The 16,523-nt window shown below is 35.4% G+C and overlaps 1 protein-coding gene and 1 long non-coding RNA gene across 2 annotated transcripts; both read left to right on the plus strand.

Annotated features, from left to right (window-relative positions):
• Positions 1–8,163: 8,163 nt before the first annotated feature.
• Positions 8,164–9,728, plus strand: LOC131604107 (uncharacterized). Its single transcript, XM_058876599.1, has 2 exons — positions 8,164–9,087; positions 9,170–9,728. Exons 1-2 carry the CDS (start codon positions 8,164–8,166, stop codon positions 9,659–9,661), a joined length of 1,416 nt encoding a protein of 471 aa, XP_058732582.1. The 3' UTR covers positions 9,662–9,728.
• A 3,599-nt stretch (positions 9,729–13,327) lies between these two features.
• Positions 13,328–16,110, plus strand: LOC131604114 (uncharacterized). Its single transcript, XR_009284618.1, has 2 exons — positions 13,328–13,401; positions 15,861–16,110. It is a non-coding gene; the product is annotated as an uncharacterized LOC131604114 (long non-coding RNA).
• The last annotated feature ends 413 nt before the right edge of the window (positions 16,111–16,523 follow it).

The raw sequence follows: 16,523 nt of genomic DNA on the forward strand, positions 1-16,523 counted from the left end.
TCAACCTGACGCATGTACCCTTGGCATGAATCCATGCATTGCTTCCATAGAGTTTTCCTCTCTTCGGCGGGTTGGGGAATATAAGCATTCCCTAATTCATCGCACTCTCTAATAATGACCATATTAACGAAAAAGGAGAAAATAAGGAGTAGAGGGAAGTTACCTGAGAAGGTGTACTGGGATGGATAAAAGTCGTTTTTGGGCAAACCTTGCGTTGAAATATTTGGAAACTGCAAAAGGAAAGGAGAGAAGAAGGGCAAACATTTAAATTATCTTTAAATATAAGCTTGGGGCTAATAAAAGTAGAGTTATGACGCAGAGGGGCACTCCCCATAAAAATCATCATTACCTGGACATTTGAAAAGACAACGCTATAACTTTTTGAAAAACCCACTGACACACGTTAAAGCAGTTTTGACTCTTGGATGGATGTGGGTACCAGCTTGCCAAATCAGCTCAAAATGACTCATAGTAGACCAAACTATTCATCCCTATAGAATTCTAGATTGGACGCTTGTACATATTTAGTGTTTTGCTCTCACGGGTGCAATTGCGTTCTTGAAAAAACTCAATAGCGGGTCTGATAAACATGGAAAGCATAGGTGATGTTGCAATTATTTTATTATTAAGCCTAAGCCTTATTAAATATATGAATATTGATTTAAATAAATAAACTAAAGATTACTATCCTTTTTATTTTATTTTTTAAAAAATATACAATTTTTCAAACACATTTAAGATTAATAAATAGCTACAAGTGACGTAGTTGCAGTCTTATAAATATGGTAAAGAATCCAATATTATGATGTCTGATGACCTATATATCATTATCAAACAATATTGTTACATTAAATTCTAAAATCTCCAATGTGTATATAGATTGGAGATTTTAAAATTTAATATGACAATATTATTTGTTAATGATATATAGGCCATCAGACATTACAATATTGCGTTGCTTATCATATCTATAAGACTGCAACTACGTCACTTATAGCTATTTATTGATCTCAAATGAGTTTGGAAAATTGTATATTTTTTAAAAAGAAAATCGAAAAGAATAGTAATCTTTAGTTACAGTAGCAGATATAACCATTGACACACCAACTGAAGAGTGTCGTAGTGAGGAAAGAAAATCAACCGCAAATATATTCTCATGTTTAATTAATTGAGAGAGTCACTAGTGAGAAATGTCATTACAAATCAAAATCCCACGTTATCATGAGAATTAATTTAGTATGTGAGGCATGTGAGGATTGGACCTGATAAGAGCTTACATCATATAATATATGGTCAGAACATGTGTTTATTAACAGAGACAATCATCACTTTATAAATTGGTTTTGTAAGGACGAGTGATGCTCAAACTACAATTTTTAGGCTGGTATAGAGTCTTGTTTAAGATTCGCTGTTATCAGATTTCTACTATCGAGTAACCTATTATATATGTTCACGCTCCAAATGTCCAGTCATATGTGTGAGGTGTGAGCAGTTTTCACCTTACAAGTTGATTTTATATTTAACATACACAAACAAAAAAGTTTACTTAAAACTATATAGGAATTATTCCTTCAACGTTGAACTTATAATTTTAATGGTAGCAGTTTGATGTGTTTCTTTGCTGTACAAAATGCAATGTTGATTGAGGCTTTCCTCGTGAAGATTTGTGGAACTTGGTCATTAAATTGGATCATCATTGGTGTAGAATTCTTCTTAGCAAGTATAAACACAAACAATAAAATTAGTATATATGTAAATGCTTAATTGTATGATTCTTCTCTTTGAAAAGTGCTAACAAGTATTTGGAATGATTTCCATCACATTGTGGTTTGAAAAATTGAAAATAGTAGGCATACAAACTTTTAATTGACAAATGCATCCCTAGCGAGGTTCAACTCATGTCTATAGACAAGACATCCATAACTTTTTTTTTATAAGCAAAATGGATTATAATAACAAGTACTAGGGGTGATCAACCCAAACAAGGTTACAAGAAGGAGAAAAGGAAACAAAAAGGGCATCAAACCCCTACCGGACACAACCGGAGAACAAACCCACCCAAGTCAAATCTACCTACAAAAACGGTCTCGGATCGACACACCAATCCGGCCAAAGAATAGTGTCATGCACCTTAAAAAAAGTCATAAACCATTCCCAAGAAAAGAATTTAATAAATCCCAATCCATCGAACTTAGACAAATCCAACCCATTAAAAATCACCTCATCCCTACATTTCCAAATAGTCCAACAAAAAATTAAGCCAAAGAACCAACCCACATCTAAATTAAAATGGGACTTACAATAATTCTCCAAGCAAAAAAACCGCTCCAAAATTGTTCCGGTCGGGATGATAACATCCAAGTGGAGCCAAAGAAACAATTTATGCCACCAATCTCTAGCAATGTCACAATGAAGAAAGAGATGATCTAGATCCTCTTGAGCCCGACCGCACAAAGAACACACCGACAAACTAGGATCTAAAAGAATTCCACGTTTAGCTAATTCAACTTTCGAAGCTAGTCTATTCCAAATCAATCTCCAACCGAAGATATGAATACGACTAGGAACCTTTGTCTTCCATAAACGAGAAAAAGCTAAGCTAACCGAATTGTTCAACGGAGGTGTCAAAGAGTTAAAGGACAAAATGGAATCATAAGCATTACTCACCGTGCCGTGAATCCGGAAGTATTACGCCACCAAACAAACGAATCCTCAATCAATTGACAAGGTTGAACCGGAGCAAGAAGAATCACCAAATCAAAAAATTGAGTCGCGGCTGCCCCGTTTTCCACATCACAATTGATATCAAAAGACCAATTCCAAGTTTCTCCATTCCAACTACCCATATAGGCCACCTTTGCATGCGGATTATCCGTCAAAGGAACTAAATCCGGAAAAAGAGTTCCAAGCGGTGTTGTACCGAACCAAGTGTCAAACCAAATTTCCAAAAAAGAACCCTTTCCAAGTTTGAAGGAAATGGACGCTTTGAACCAATTTGATGAAAGCTCCGAGTCCGCACATCCAACCGCACAAAGATCCTTCCACCAAATTGAGACTTTGCCACGCACGCGGAAAGAAGGCTCCTTTAACATTGCTCGTTTAATATCTCCGTACCTACAAAAAAGAACGTTAGTCCATAAAGAAATCTCCGCAATCAAAATGCGCCATTTCCATTTACTAAGAAGTGCGCAATTGAACTTTCCACAATGTTTCACACCAAGCCCTCCTTGTTTATTTGGAAGGCAAACGGTATCCCAACTAATCCAATTTATCCTCTTCTTGTCTTCATCACCACCCCATAGAAACGAACGTTGAATCGCAATGATTTCATTAATAATGGACTTCGTAGCCTTATAGAAAGAGAATAAGAAAATTGGAATGCTCGATAAGATGGAATTTAAAAGAACAACCCTCCTGTCATACCCCAAAATTTGCCCTCCCATATTCAATCAAAGGTTCCTCATTTCATCTCCAATAACTCAAGGTTCAAAGGTTTTTCTCAAGTCACTCTCTCCTATTCAAAATTAGGGCTTGCATTGCATCAAAGGATTTTGAATCTCTGAGGCCCCAAATGGATCTCAAGGTATCTCATATGCCTCAAGGCACCTCCATGTCAAAAGTCAATCTTGTATTCCAAGGATTGCTCACTCAATGGCTCAGATGATCAATAATCGACTATGTTGACCTAAAAGTCAACTATAGTCAAAATACAGTCAAACTTCGAGATTTCTGGTCAAAATCAAGTATGTGAGGTTATATTCATCATTTGATCAAAGATTGATCATGATTCATTAATAAAAACTCAGAAATGAACAAATTTCAAAAGTTCAAATTAGGGTTTTTTATAGGAAAATTCAACTCAACTTTGACTGGGCATAACTCTCTCATACTTTATCAGAAATTTCTCACTCAAAGCCTATTTTGAAGGAAATTGGATTCTCTACAACTTTGTCTCTCACAAGCCAAGGCCAGAAATGCTTCATTTGAGAAATATGGTGCAAAAGATATAGGTCCTCCAAAAAGTCAACAAGAAACACCTTTCGGGTCAAAGCTCATAACTTGAGCATGGAAGCTCCAATTGAGGTGAAACCAAAAGGAGGTTTTAAAGGACTCTTTGAGCTTTCCAAAAAGTCCTAGAGCATGATCATATGAAAAATATTGAAGGAGATACAAGGCTTAGAAGTTGAGCAATTTTCAAGAGAAGCATGAGACCCTAATTGACCAAAACTTGGTTTTTGAACTAATGGGCCTAAGATTTGCACTCTAAACGTGTCCATGACCCATAAAAGGGTTCTTAAACCTTTTATTTTACTTTTATTATATTTATTTTTATTTATTTGAATTTTCATTCATTTAAACATTAATAAATCATATAAATATGAAATAAATAAGTTTTAATCAAAGATTCAATTGCCAATCAAATCCAATCATCCAATAATCATAATATTGATCAAATTTCGTGACATTTGGGATTGGAAAGAGAAGGATACAAGATTGAACCAAAATAGAAAGTTTTAATATAAAATTTTCAATCAAATTTGTTTTTATTCAAAGGCATGATTTTATTCTATTCTCACAACCCTAATGTTATCATATATATATATATATATATATATATATATATATATATATATTGTTAGCACACCACAAGAGAGGGGGACGAAAAATTGGATCAAAAACTAGGGCTTCCAAAGAACCAAATATTGAAGAAATTAGGGTTCACGATTTTCTAAAAAAACAGCCACGTCCCAAGCCAAGTATTGATCTTATTCAACTCTTGAATATCCCAGGAGGTCAACTACATGGTTCATGAAGCTTGAAGCGTCCTTGATCGCTCCCTTGAATTCACATTGGTTTGCATATGTTCTAAAAAACCAAAACTAATAATTTATGCAATTTAAATGATTCATACGTATATATTCATGTTCATGACATTATTTGGAACAAGTTTGACGTGTTGTATGTGAGCTGCAGTACCCAGATCGCGGAGTGCTATTGTTAGGGCATAGAATCCTTGAGCTTTCGTTTTCGTCCATGCGAGGGGTTTCAGACCGAAATAACCCCTTCATTGAATTCGTGGAGGTCCATTTAGTAGAACTGGGTGTTTAGTTTTTTCTGTTTAACGTTTTTATGGCAGATTTGAGATTGAAGGCTTTCCTGCGGAAATGTTCGCAACAAGATCCGCAGGTAATCCAAGAGGATTCTGCAACAATGCTTTGGTAGGGACGATGAACAGTGGAGGGGTCCCATGCCTGGCACGCGCGCGTTTCTCCATTCGCTGGTCAACGAGTCATATTCCTCTCTCCACTCTTTATTGGACAGTCAGCAGTCTATGGATTCACGTTTGACTTTCTCTATTGGTTAATGTGTTTATTTTATTTATTGTATTTATTTGGTTTGACTGACAACAAAAACGTGATAGCAAGGTTGGTTGGAGGAGTGTATTGTGTCTAATAAGACCTGGGTTCGATCCCAGGATCTTACAAAATATTTTTCTTCTCTGCTTGTTCGTAGATCCGGTATACACGCGCTCACCCCAGTTACACTACTCCCTCACGCTGAAGCCACAAGATCATGCCAGATCCAGATCTAACACGCACGAAGATGCAGGACCACCATAGGACCTCATCAATACACCACACAGGATTGCTTCCCAGGTTCTATTTAATAATTATTTATACAATTATACATTAATCTTGATTAATTTTAATATGATAATTTTCTTTTATTTATTAAATTAGGATTGTTATATTATTAGGATATAAGTAATATTAGGACTTTTCCCGATTACCTGATTATTCGATTTAATTTAATTTTAATTATAAATCACAAAAACCCTAAATAGGTTATCAATGCATTAGGGTTTGCCTAATCCCACTGGCCATTTGGCCAAAATATTAGGGAATTAATTTATTATTCGTTTCGACTAAACCTATTGGTCGCGATGGGTAATACTCTATAATCGATTATTTAATCATTAAGTTAAAATAAAAATACATATTATTTTTGCTAAATGGTTTTAACCAAATCTATTGGTTACGATGATTAGCATTTCCTCTTCATCAAAATTCGTTATTATTTGTAGGGTTAAATAGTGTTCACCCCCTGCCAAATTAGCGAGATTCGGTTTTCCCCCTTATTAAAAAAATTTTAGCCTTTGCCCCTTAACAAATAAAGATTCTCCAGAGGGAAACCTTAATTAGGGAGATTCCATCAGAAATGCCTACGTGTAATGGATCTTCTGGCTTATGTGGCATGGTTGTGACACGGTGGCAATGTCTCCTCATATTTCTTCATCCTTATATACATAACCCCCCTTGCAATTTTAGTGTTTAACATTGTTAGAAACTTGAAATGGGGAAGAAGAAGCGTGCGTGTAAGAAAAATGTTCCGCCACCGTCAAAGGCCAACAAACCGCCGTCACAGTCCAAGCAAAGGAAGAAAAAGGAGCAGGAGGCGGTAAAGTCCAAGACGGAGAAGCAAGTCAGGCATGCAAACAAGAACGAAGAAGGAGGAACCTCCGTTCGTGATGAGGAGGTATGTGTAGCTAGTCTTTCGTTTTTTCAGTTAAGATTAGTATCAATGATGGGTTTTTGTAATGTATGATTATTCTGATTTCAATTTAACGATAAGTTCAGTGCTATACTCCAATATGGTGGGGAGTTTGTGTTTCTGAACGACGGTCGTACGATTTATAGAGGTGGTATGTCGTCGTTAGTTTCAGAACTCCGTTTAGAAGAGTTTACCTTGGATAGTATACATAGGTTGGTGATGGGTTGGGGTTACCGTGAAGGGACATATAGAATCTGGACTCTAATTCGTGAAATATGTGAAGATTATTTTCAGATTAGAAAGGATGATGATTGTTATGACTTTGCTGCATATAACTGTGTGAATCGAATAGACGGGGAACTTTTTATAGAGCATGATGTTGTAGATATGGGAGAAACTGTAAGACTTCCTAGGTGTGTTAATGAGGTTGGTGAGATGGAAGGAAGTGATGAAGATGAGGTTGAGGGGCTAGGTGATAGTGAAGATGAGAGGGCCACTGCGCTTGTTGATGGTTTTGAGGGGGTAGATATAAGTTTACCACAGAAAGAGGTCCCAAAAGTTGCTGAATATGTTAGTGTTAGTAAAGAGAAACCTTGTGAGGAAGATGAATATATTAGTGATGAGTTGGAAAGTTCTGATCCTGATTTGTCTGATAGTGAGAAAGCTAAAGTCCAAAAGTTTGAAAAGTTCAAAAAGGAGCATTTAAATAAGGATTTTAAATTTCAGTGGGGTATGGAATTCAACTCCCTAGATGAATTTAGGTATGCCATACGTGAATGGTCTGTATTAAATGGGAGACAAATTACTTTTGTCAAAAATGAAAGCGATAGGGTTAGGGTGGTGTGCAGGGCCAATTGTGGGTTTTTAATGCTATGCTCCAAAGTGGGCCACAAGAGGACATTTGCTATAAAAACCATTGTAGACAAACACACTTGTGCTAGGGTTTTAGACAATAAATCTGCAAATTCAAGGTGGGTGGCTAAGATTGTTTTGAAGAAGATGCAGACCTCACAAGATGTCAGAATCACTGATATTATACAAGATCTGAGGCAAAATTACTCTGTAGGTATAACTGTTTGTAGGGCTTGGAAAGCAAAACTCATAGCCAAGAAGATGTTGGAGGGAGATGCAGATAGGCAATATGCAATATTGAGGAGGTATGCTGTAGAGTTATTAAGGGCCAGCCCTGGAAACAATTTGGCTATAACTGTTGAAAGGCCAAATCCAACAATCCCACCAAGATTTGGTTGCTTCTATTTCTACTTTGAGGGATGTAAAAAGGGTTTCATTAATGGATGTAGGCCCTTTGTGGGAGTGGATGGCTGCCATCTTAAAACAAAGTATGGTGGTCAGTTGCTAATTGCTGTAGGGAGAGACCCTAATGATCAGTATTTTCCACTTGCTTTTGGGGTTGTGGAGACAGAAACAAAAGAAAGCTGGAAATGGTTCTTGGAGTTGTTGATGAATGATGTGGGCCAGAGCAACAGATATGTGTTCATATCAGACCAACAAAAGGTATGTTTTCATGAGACTTTTGTCAACCTCTATAGTTATTGTTGTGTGTTACTAATGTAATTCAACTTGCAGGGTCTTGTTGCAGTCTTTGAAGAGATGTTTGAAAGAATTGAGCACAGGGTTTGTTTAAGGCATCTATATGCCAATTTCAAGAAAAAATTTGGAGGGGGTGCACTCATTAGAGATCTAATGATGGAGGCTGCAAAAGCCACTTACTACCAAGGCTGGTTACAAAAGATGAACGAATTAAAGTTGATAGATCTTGATGCCTGGACATGGTTAATGGGTGTTCCTCCAAAATCATGGTGTAAGCATGCTTTTTCCTTTTACCCTAAATGTGATGTACTAATGAATAACATATCTGAATCATTTAATGCTACAATTTTAAGTGTAAGAGACAAACCTATTTTGACCATGTGTGAGTGGATTAGGCTGTACTTGATGAATAGATGTTCTGCCTCATCAGCCAAACTAAAAAAATGGCCTCATAAAGTAATGCCAATACCTAGGAAGAGGCTTGATAAAGAAGTCATGCTAAGTGGGCACTGGTTGCCCACTTGGGCAATGGAAGAGACCTTTGAGGTGAATCATTCATATAATGGTCAGAAGTTTGTAGTTGACATTGCTAAGAGAAGTTGTACTTGTAATTTCTGGGAGCTAGTTGGCATCCCTTGTAGACATGCTATTGCTGCTCTATCTTTCAGACAACAGAATCCAGAAGATTTTGTAGACAGTTGCTATCATAGGGACAAGTATGCCATATGTTATAGTTTTGCTATAAGTCCAATAAATGGTGAAGAAATGTGGCCTGAGGTAGAAGCTGATCCAATAATGCCCCCCATGTACAAGAGAGGTCCTGGAAGGCCTAAGAAATTAAGGATTAGGGAGTGTGGAGAAGAAGGTGCTAGAAGAAGGAGATTACCAGGTGTGTCTTATAGGTGCACCATTTGTGACAAATTTGGTCACAATGCTCAAACTTGCAAAAGCACAACTCAGAATCCCAATGCACTTAAAAGAAAGGTATGTCTAGTCCCTATCACAACTCAAAATGTTTTTTCAACCTGTATATGAAATTAACAAATGTTGTTCTTCATTCATGTAGAAAAAAGTTAAGTTGGATGCTCAAACTGCTGCAACTCATGAAGCTGAATCTGGTGCAACTGATGTAGCCCAAACTGCTGCAACAGATGGAGTTCAAACTGCTGCAACTCATGAAGCTGAATCTGGTGCAACTGATGTAGCCCAAACTGCTGCAACAGATGGAGTCCAAACTGCTGCAACAGATGGAGTTCAAACTGAGACACATCAGACTGATTTTTTTGGAGACATCACTGATGATGTGATCTCAAGCCTGCCAGAGTTTAACTCTACCCAATGCTCTGCTGTGGATGGAACCTCACAAAGGAGAGGTAAGAAAAAGATGTCACCTACCAAGCCAATCAAGAGGAGGACAAATGAAAGACAGAAGTTGTTCTGGTTTAAAAAACCAATAACTGGCCCAGGTGCTAGCTCTGAAGAACCATTATCAGTGACTGATGAAGAGAACAATGATGAGTCAAGGCGTGGGAAGAAGAAATTGAAGAAGAACTATTAAGTCATGATTATGTATAAGTCCTAGTTATGTATAATGCTAGTGAACTTCAATATTTTGATTATGTGCTTTTTTTATGGTACAATGATAATGTATTTTGGTACAATGTTGGTACAATGGTTAAGTAATTTTATGTTATCCATTTTGTATGTTGGTACAATGTTGGTACAATTGATTATGTTATCCATTTTGTCTGTTAAGTAATTTTATGCTACATTATCAACCAAATTTTTCAACAAATTATAAGAATTTAATGAATCATACTAAATCACATTAATTGAACAACCAAAACACATTACATTGCATATAACTGTAGGTTACATCTTTTGTCTCAAATATGAATTCATTTCATTACATATATGTGTACATTACACCAAACAAAAACCAAGACATGAACAATGCCACTTTCAGATGGGAAATGCTTCTCTTCAAAACAGCCTGCTTCAATTTGGTTTTTTCCAGAATTCCTTCCATCAACTTAACCTTCATATTTGCCAATTCACAATCCTTGCATAAATGTTCCGAACTGCTGATTTCGTCATCCCAAATAAAAAAATCACAACTATTCTCCATCTGCAACAATTACAAAACAACAATCTTATTCAATGTTCAGTAAACCCATTTAACAAAAAAATGAAATAACTAAAACCTTACTCCTGCATTCTTGCACTTCCAGAATTTCCGTCCGCGATTCTTGGACGTCTTGGCTACCCACATCTTCATGGGACGACTGCATCCACATGTGGGGATCTTCAAATTCACGTTGGAGGTGTAGGAACTGCAGCTACCGATACTTTTACTGGTTTCCATTTCCACAGGTGAGAGTATGAACGAAGAGAGGATGAAGCAACTGGAATCACGAAGAGAGGATGAAGCAACTGGAATCACGAAGAAGAGATTGCGTAACCCTTAAATTTGGGAATAAACCCACCCACGTTGAAACCGAAGAAATTGAAGGAGCAACAATGGAAGAAAATCAGAAAGAGATGACATCGTGAACCCTAAATCCCAAATTATAGAGGAGACATTGCCACCGTGTCACAACCATGCCACATAAGCCAGAAGATCCATTACACGTAGGCATTTCTGATGGAATCTCCCTCATTAAGGTTTCCCTCTGGAGAATCTTTATTTGTTAAGGGGCAAAGGCTAAATTTTTTTTAATAAGGGGGAAAACCGAATCTCGCTAATTTGGCAGGGGGGTGAACACTATTTAACCCTTATTTGTAATCAAACCTATTGATTATGAGGGATAACAATAAATTAATAATAATTTAAAATACGCACATTTGCTATTCGTGGTAATCGAATCTATCGATTATAGTGGTTAGCAATCCTCCCTTCAATCAGTTAGCCGTGGTAATCAAACCTATTGATTATCGTAACTAATGGTAACAAATTTAAATCAGGGTTGTACGCCCAATCCTAAAACACTTCCCAAATCTAAGACATTCAAAACACTTCAAATAAAACTACGGATTTTCATCCTTATTCAAAACTACGGTAGGCCATTCAAAGCCTTCAAATCATATCAAATCAAATTCTAATCCTAAAGGCGTACAACCCTTTCCCGAACTACGTAGACTCTGATCCTCCATAAGGAGGTACGTAGGCACTTGGCAACAAGGCGAGTCCCCTCCCCCATAAATCTCATTTTCTCCCAATTTTATTTTTTGAGTCATAAACCTTTAACTTTGATAATTTTTTCCATTTACCCTATTAACTTTCTGTCACCTTTCTTTATGTTAGCCATGATTGTTAACCCTATAGTGCAAACCTTAGGAAAGGGTTGGGGGTGCCTAACACCTTCCCTCGACCTGAATATAATAATCTTACCTAGATACTCTTAACTTCGTAGGGTTTCCTATTCGCCCTGGTAGAATAGGTGGCGACTCTAAAATATTTAATTTTTAGGGCAGGTTGCTACAGCTGGCGACTCTGCTGGGGATTTACTATAATGTGAATTATTATGCTCCTAGCTTTGATAGGGTTTAGGTTTTGGCGAAACATTTAGGTTTTGGCAAATTTTGTAGGGTTTGGCTAACTCGCCAATTTAGGGTTTATTTATTTTTTATAAATATTTAAATTTTTATTTTATTTATTTATTTATAATTTCAACTGTTTACATCAGTGTAAATAAATACCAGTTTATTTAAATACTTGCTGTTTTACTGTATTTTTTTTACAAGCAGCTGGATTGTGAGGTTAGTTCCTTTAAATATTTAAAATTTTATTTTATTTATTTATTTATTTATAATTTCAGCTGTTTGCATTAGTGTAAATAAATACCAGTCTATTTAAATATTTGCTGTTACTGTATTTTTTATTATAAGCAGCTGGACTTTGAGGTTAGTTTTTTAATATTCAAATTTAAATTCATTTATTTATTTATCTACATCTTTATCTATTTACAATAATTTTATTTATTTATTTTTACTGTAATTTAAATAAATATTTGCTTATTTATTTTTATTGTTGTTAATATAATTGCTGTTGTTTATACTGTTGGGTATATTATATTGTTGTTAAAACCTAAGTGTGGGAGTTATCCTTGAGATCAGGGGGGGACTTGAATCGCCTACGAGTCTCATTGATAACTCCACTCGGAGTGGGTTGAATATTCGGAAATGTCCAAAACGAGGCTTGACTTTGTTGAGGGCAGGACTGGATATTTAGCTGATCTCTCCGAGAACCTACCCCAAAAATTCGAACCTCATTGGATAAAATGAGTTGTTCTAAAATCCAAAGAGACAAAAAGTCTCGGAGGCTACGAACGACCCCATGAGACCCTTGTTTAGAACATACCAATGGGAAGGGTAGCCTCCCTAAGCCGTCATGCCGAACCTATGAACCTAGGACTTTTGTGCTTCTGTGCTTATTATATGTTTCCAATTTATATACTTCGAATATCTATGTGTTTCAATTTTGCAGGTATCCCTACATGGTCCCTAGCCTATAGGGACTCTAATTTCTAAGACCACGTCTTTCCCACGAACGACATCACCATCTATGCATTCCTTAGCCTGTAGGGATTTTATTTTTATATCCTTGTATTTTTACAAACTACGTGTCCTTCCCACGAAGGACATCTTCGTTTACGCACATCAATTGGCCTCCCGATGGCCATGAGACCTAGTGATTGTCATGAACAGTCACCCTGCGCCTGCATCTACTCACTCCCTAGCCTGTAGGGACTTTCCTTTTATATCCTTGTATTTCTATAACTACGCGTCCTCTGTAACAGCCCGAATTTAATTAACTGACTAATTAAATTAAATAAGGATTTATTTACTTAATTTGGACGAAGTTTGATAATTAATTGGATCGTCGGTGTTATTGAGAAACGTGTTCGGATTATTAAGTGAAATTGGAATTTATTCGGTTAATCAAAGAATTAATAAAGTGGAATATGTAGAGAAATAATATTAGAAATAATATTATTATTGGATTTTTATTTAATTGAGATAAAGTCGGATTTAATTGGATTAATCAGAAAATATTATTAAGGGTAATAATATTATTTGTTGGAGCATAATATTTATTTGAACTACTCTATTTCATCAATTGGGCCTAATTAGTTAGAATGTGAGATTAGTTGGGTTAAGCCCAATAAGAATAAAGATAGTAATGGGTTTAGAAAATAGAAAAATCATTTCATTTGTTCTTTGGCAAGAGTAGAGAAAGAGGGGAAGGGGAGCAAAAGAGGAATAAGGTGGAAGTTAGGGTTTGAAGAAATTCAAGAGGTAAGGGGGAGAATCCTTATTATTATGTGTTAGTATGATTGGGTCAATGGGTAGATTAACATGATTTAGGAATTTTTGTTCTCCAATGTTTAGGTTTTTGACATGTTAGGTTTTGTTGAGAATCCTTAAAATTGATGTTAGATATATGTTTTGATGTTAGTAATTGAGATATTTGGTGAAATTGAAATAATGATATGTAATACAAATACTTAGCGTCATTTTTATGATATTTATATTGTTCTGTTAAATCGTAGGATAATGAATTTAGAAAAGTTGAATTTATCTAGTCTATGGATTTGATAATTCTTTATTCAAATTGTCAATTGTTCTGTTCATGTTTAGTCTATATATGATGGTTGCTTGTAGTTGAATTTAATAACATGAGAGAGATGTTTAAATTCTAACCTTATAATTCATTGAACCGAGAGTACACAGAGGTGCCTTCTGTAGGCGAATGGGAACAAATTAAGTAAGTGGCTATGATGAAACTTATACTGCTATGAACTGGAAAATACGTAGATTTTATGTGAGTGGGGCTGGTTGCAATAAGGCTATGAACTAATGCTCTGATGGTTTATTACCTATATGCTAATTGTTGAAAATAAGATATGGTTAGATTATTATATGGAGGTTCTTGTTGGGACACTTTTTTTTATCATTATATGTGGATGTCATGTGGTAGATAGAAATTCTATCACTAATTGCACATGGCTATCAGTAGATAGTTTTAGGAGATTATTAAATTATGACATTGTTTTAGTTATATAATAAGAGGGATAAAATTCTTTAAACAAAAAAACACTTTTGTAAATAATTCCAGTCTAGACAGTAAAATAAGTGACTCAGTATTGCTATATTATCAATTTCTAATAACTTTTCTTCTTATAATTTAATGATACTTAAGAGGAATTTTAAGTTTGATTTTAGTTTAGAGTTAAATCTAAGTTATAGATTTATTTATAGTTGAATTTGGTTAGAGTTGTTAATAGAGTTGTCAATAGAATTGTTAGAGTCGTGAACAAAATTGTGAGAGTTGTTTTGAGTTATTAAGAGTCATACTTTTAATTATTTTGTGTAACTCTGATATGTTTAGAGTTGTCAGTTTATGATGTCGGTGTTTACATTTTTGTTGAAACTTTACAAATTCATAACTTTCAAACCGTGAATCCGTTTTGAGTACCGTTTGAAGCGTTAGAAAGCAAGTGTTACATTCTTTTTAATAAAAATAGTTTTGTTGGTAGTAGGTGATATTAATTGATGATTAATAGTTAAATTAATTGCAATGAGTTTAATTGATTGGAATATACTTGAAGTTGGATCAATTATTCGGTTTGTCGGTAAATTACGGTATTTTGAGGATTCGTCCGTAATTGTGTTTTGAATTGAATATGTATGTTGAGAATAATATATGTATATGCCATGATGTTGTGCTAGTATTGATTCTCTGTGGTTAGTTGGTTAGCATTAAATTAATGATTAAATGCTTGATGTTGAAAGTGTGTGTTCATGTATAACTGACAAAAATGAGAATTAACATGAGATAGTATAATTACTAGTGTTAATTGGATTGTGTGAATCGTAATTGATTGATTGGCCTCTTATATATGATGTCTGTGTGTTGTGAATGTTGAGTATAATTGGTGGATAATTCATAGAGTTGAATTATTGTGATATGCGGAAAATTAAGATGGTAGAGATGATCTTAATTGCATATATTTGTGATATTGTACATACATTCATATCATAGTGTGCCTTGAAACATAGGTGGATTTGCTTTGAAACACAAGCGGGCTTGGATTCTAGAGTGAATCGGAAGCCGTAAACTATATGTTTACAATTGGTGGACTTTGGTCTTGTCCGGATCGGAAGTGTGGCTTAGATTCTAGAGATATGAATCGGAGGCCGGTGAAACTTAGAATTTCACATTGGTACCACATGCATAGTGTCACATGTTTCATTGAGTCACATTAGAGTTATGTGATAGTTTATTATGTGCATCATGTTGTCGTGATATGTGCATGATTGTGATAATTGATTATGTGCATTATGTTTTGTGATAAGTGTACGAGTGGACAATTGATTATGTTCATTGATGTTATAATGCTATGTGTATGGATTTGGTAATTGATTATGTACACTTGGTGTTGTGGTGATATTTGTATTAATTGACAATGGAGAATGGGTGACGTTTGAATGCGTAATTGGTTAAATGCGAGAATATGTGATAATTATGGCTATGTGCATAAATGAGAATATAGTATTGAGATATTATACGCTTATACTTGTTGTACGTTTAAAGTATGTGATTATATTGATTAGTATTAATTTACATGATTAGGCAAGGTGTAATGTCTTCCTATAATTGTTGATTTAACCATTGTATCTTATTATACTTTCTTCATAATGGTTCGTATTCTCACCCTTCTGTTTTAATGTTGCCCTCGTTTGGCGACATGCAGGCTTGACGATTAGTAGCTGGCGTGTGATCTGACTCGGAGTTTCTTCTGAGTTGCTTGGTAATTAAGTAGTGAGTCGATGCTCTGGTCATGTAACACTGGGTAGATTAGTTGTGTTAAACTCATGTTTCTATTTGGTTATGTATTATGTTTATGACTTGAGAACTTGTTATTTGGCTACTTGTTGTTTGAGAGGCTTTCAAGCCAAATATTCTGAATTATATTTTAATTTATGTTGATATGATTATTGAGACTTGATCATGGTATGGGACATGAATCATTTTATGAAACACATGAGTATTTAGCAGTTTCCGCTGTGAATGCATATTCTGGATAAAATATGATTAATTGAGAAGTGTTATTTGAAATGACCAGGTGTATCATATATTGTAAGTAAATGCTGTCGGTTTTTAAAGGCTTTTAGTTTTTGAAAACATCGATGTGACGCCCTTTTATTATATGCATGCTTATTCTCTGATTATATGCTTAATTATTTTGGGGTATAAAAGGGGTGTTACATCCTCCTCGCGAAGGACATATGTATTAGTGCACGTCGATTGGCCTCTCGATGGCCATGAGATTTAATGACTGTCCTGAACGGTCACTCCGTGTTTATTCCCGCGCACCCTCTAACTTGTAGGGTTTTGGATTTCCATCTATACATGT

The sequence above is a fragment of the Vicia villosa genome, linkage group LG1, assembly GCF_029867415.1.
Source record: "Vicia villosa cultivar HV-30 ecotype Madison, WI linkage group LG1, Vvil1.0, whole genome shotgun sequence".
Classification (NCBI taxonomy): domain Eukaryota; kingdom Viridiplantae; phylum Streptophyta; class Magnoliopsida; order Fabales; family Fabaceae; genus Vicia; species Vicia villosa.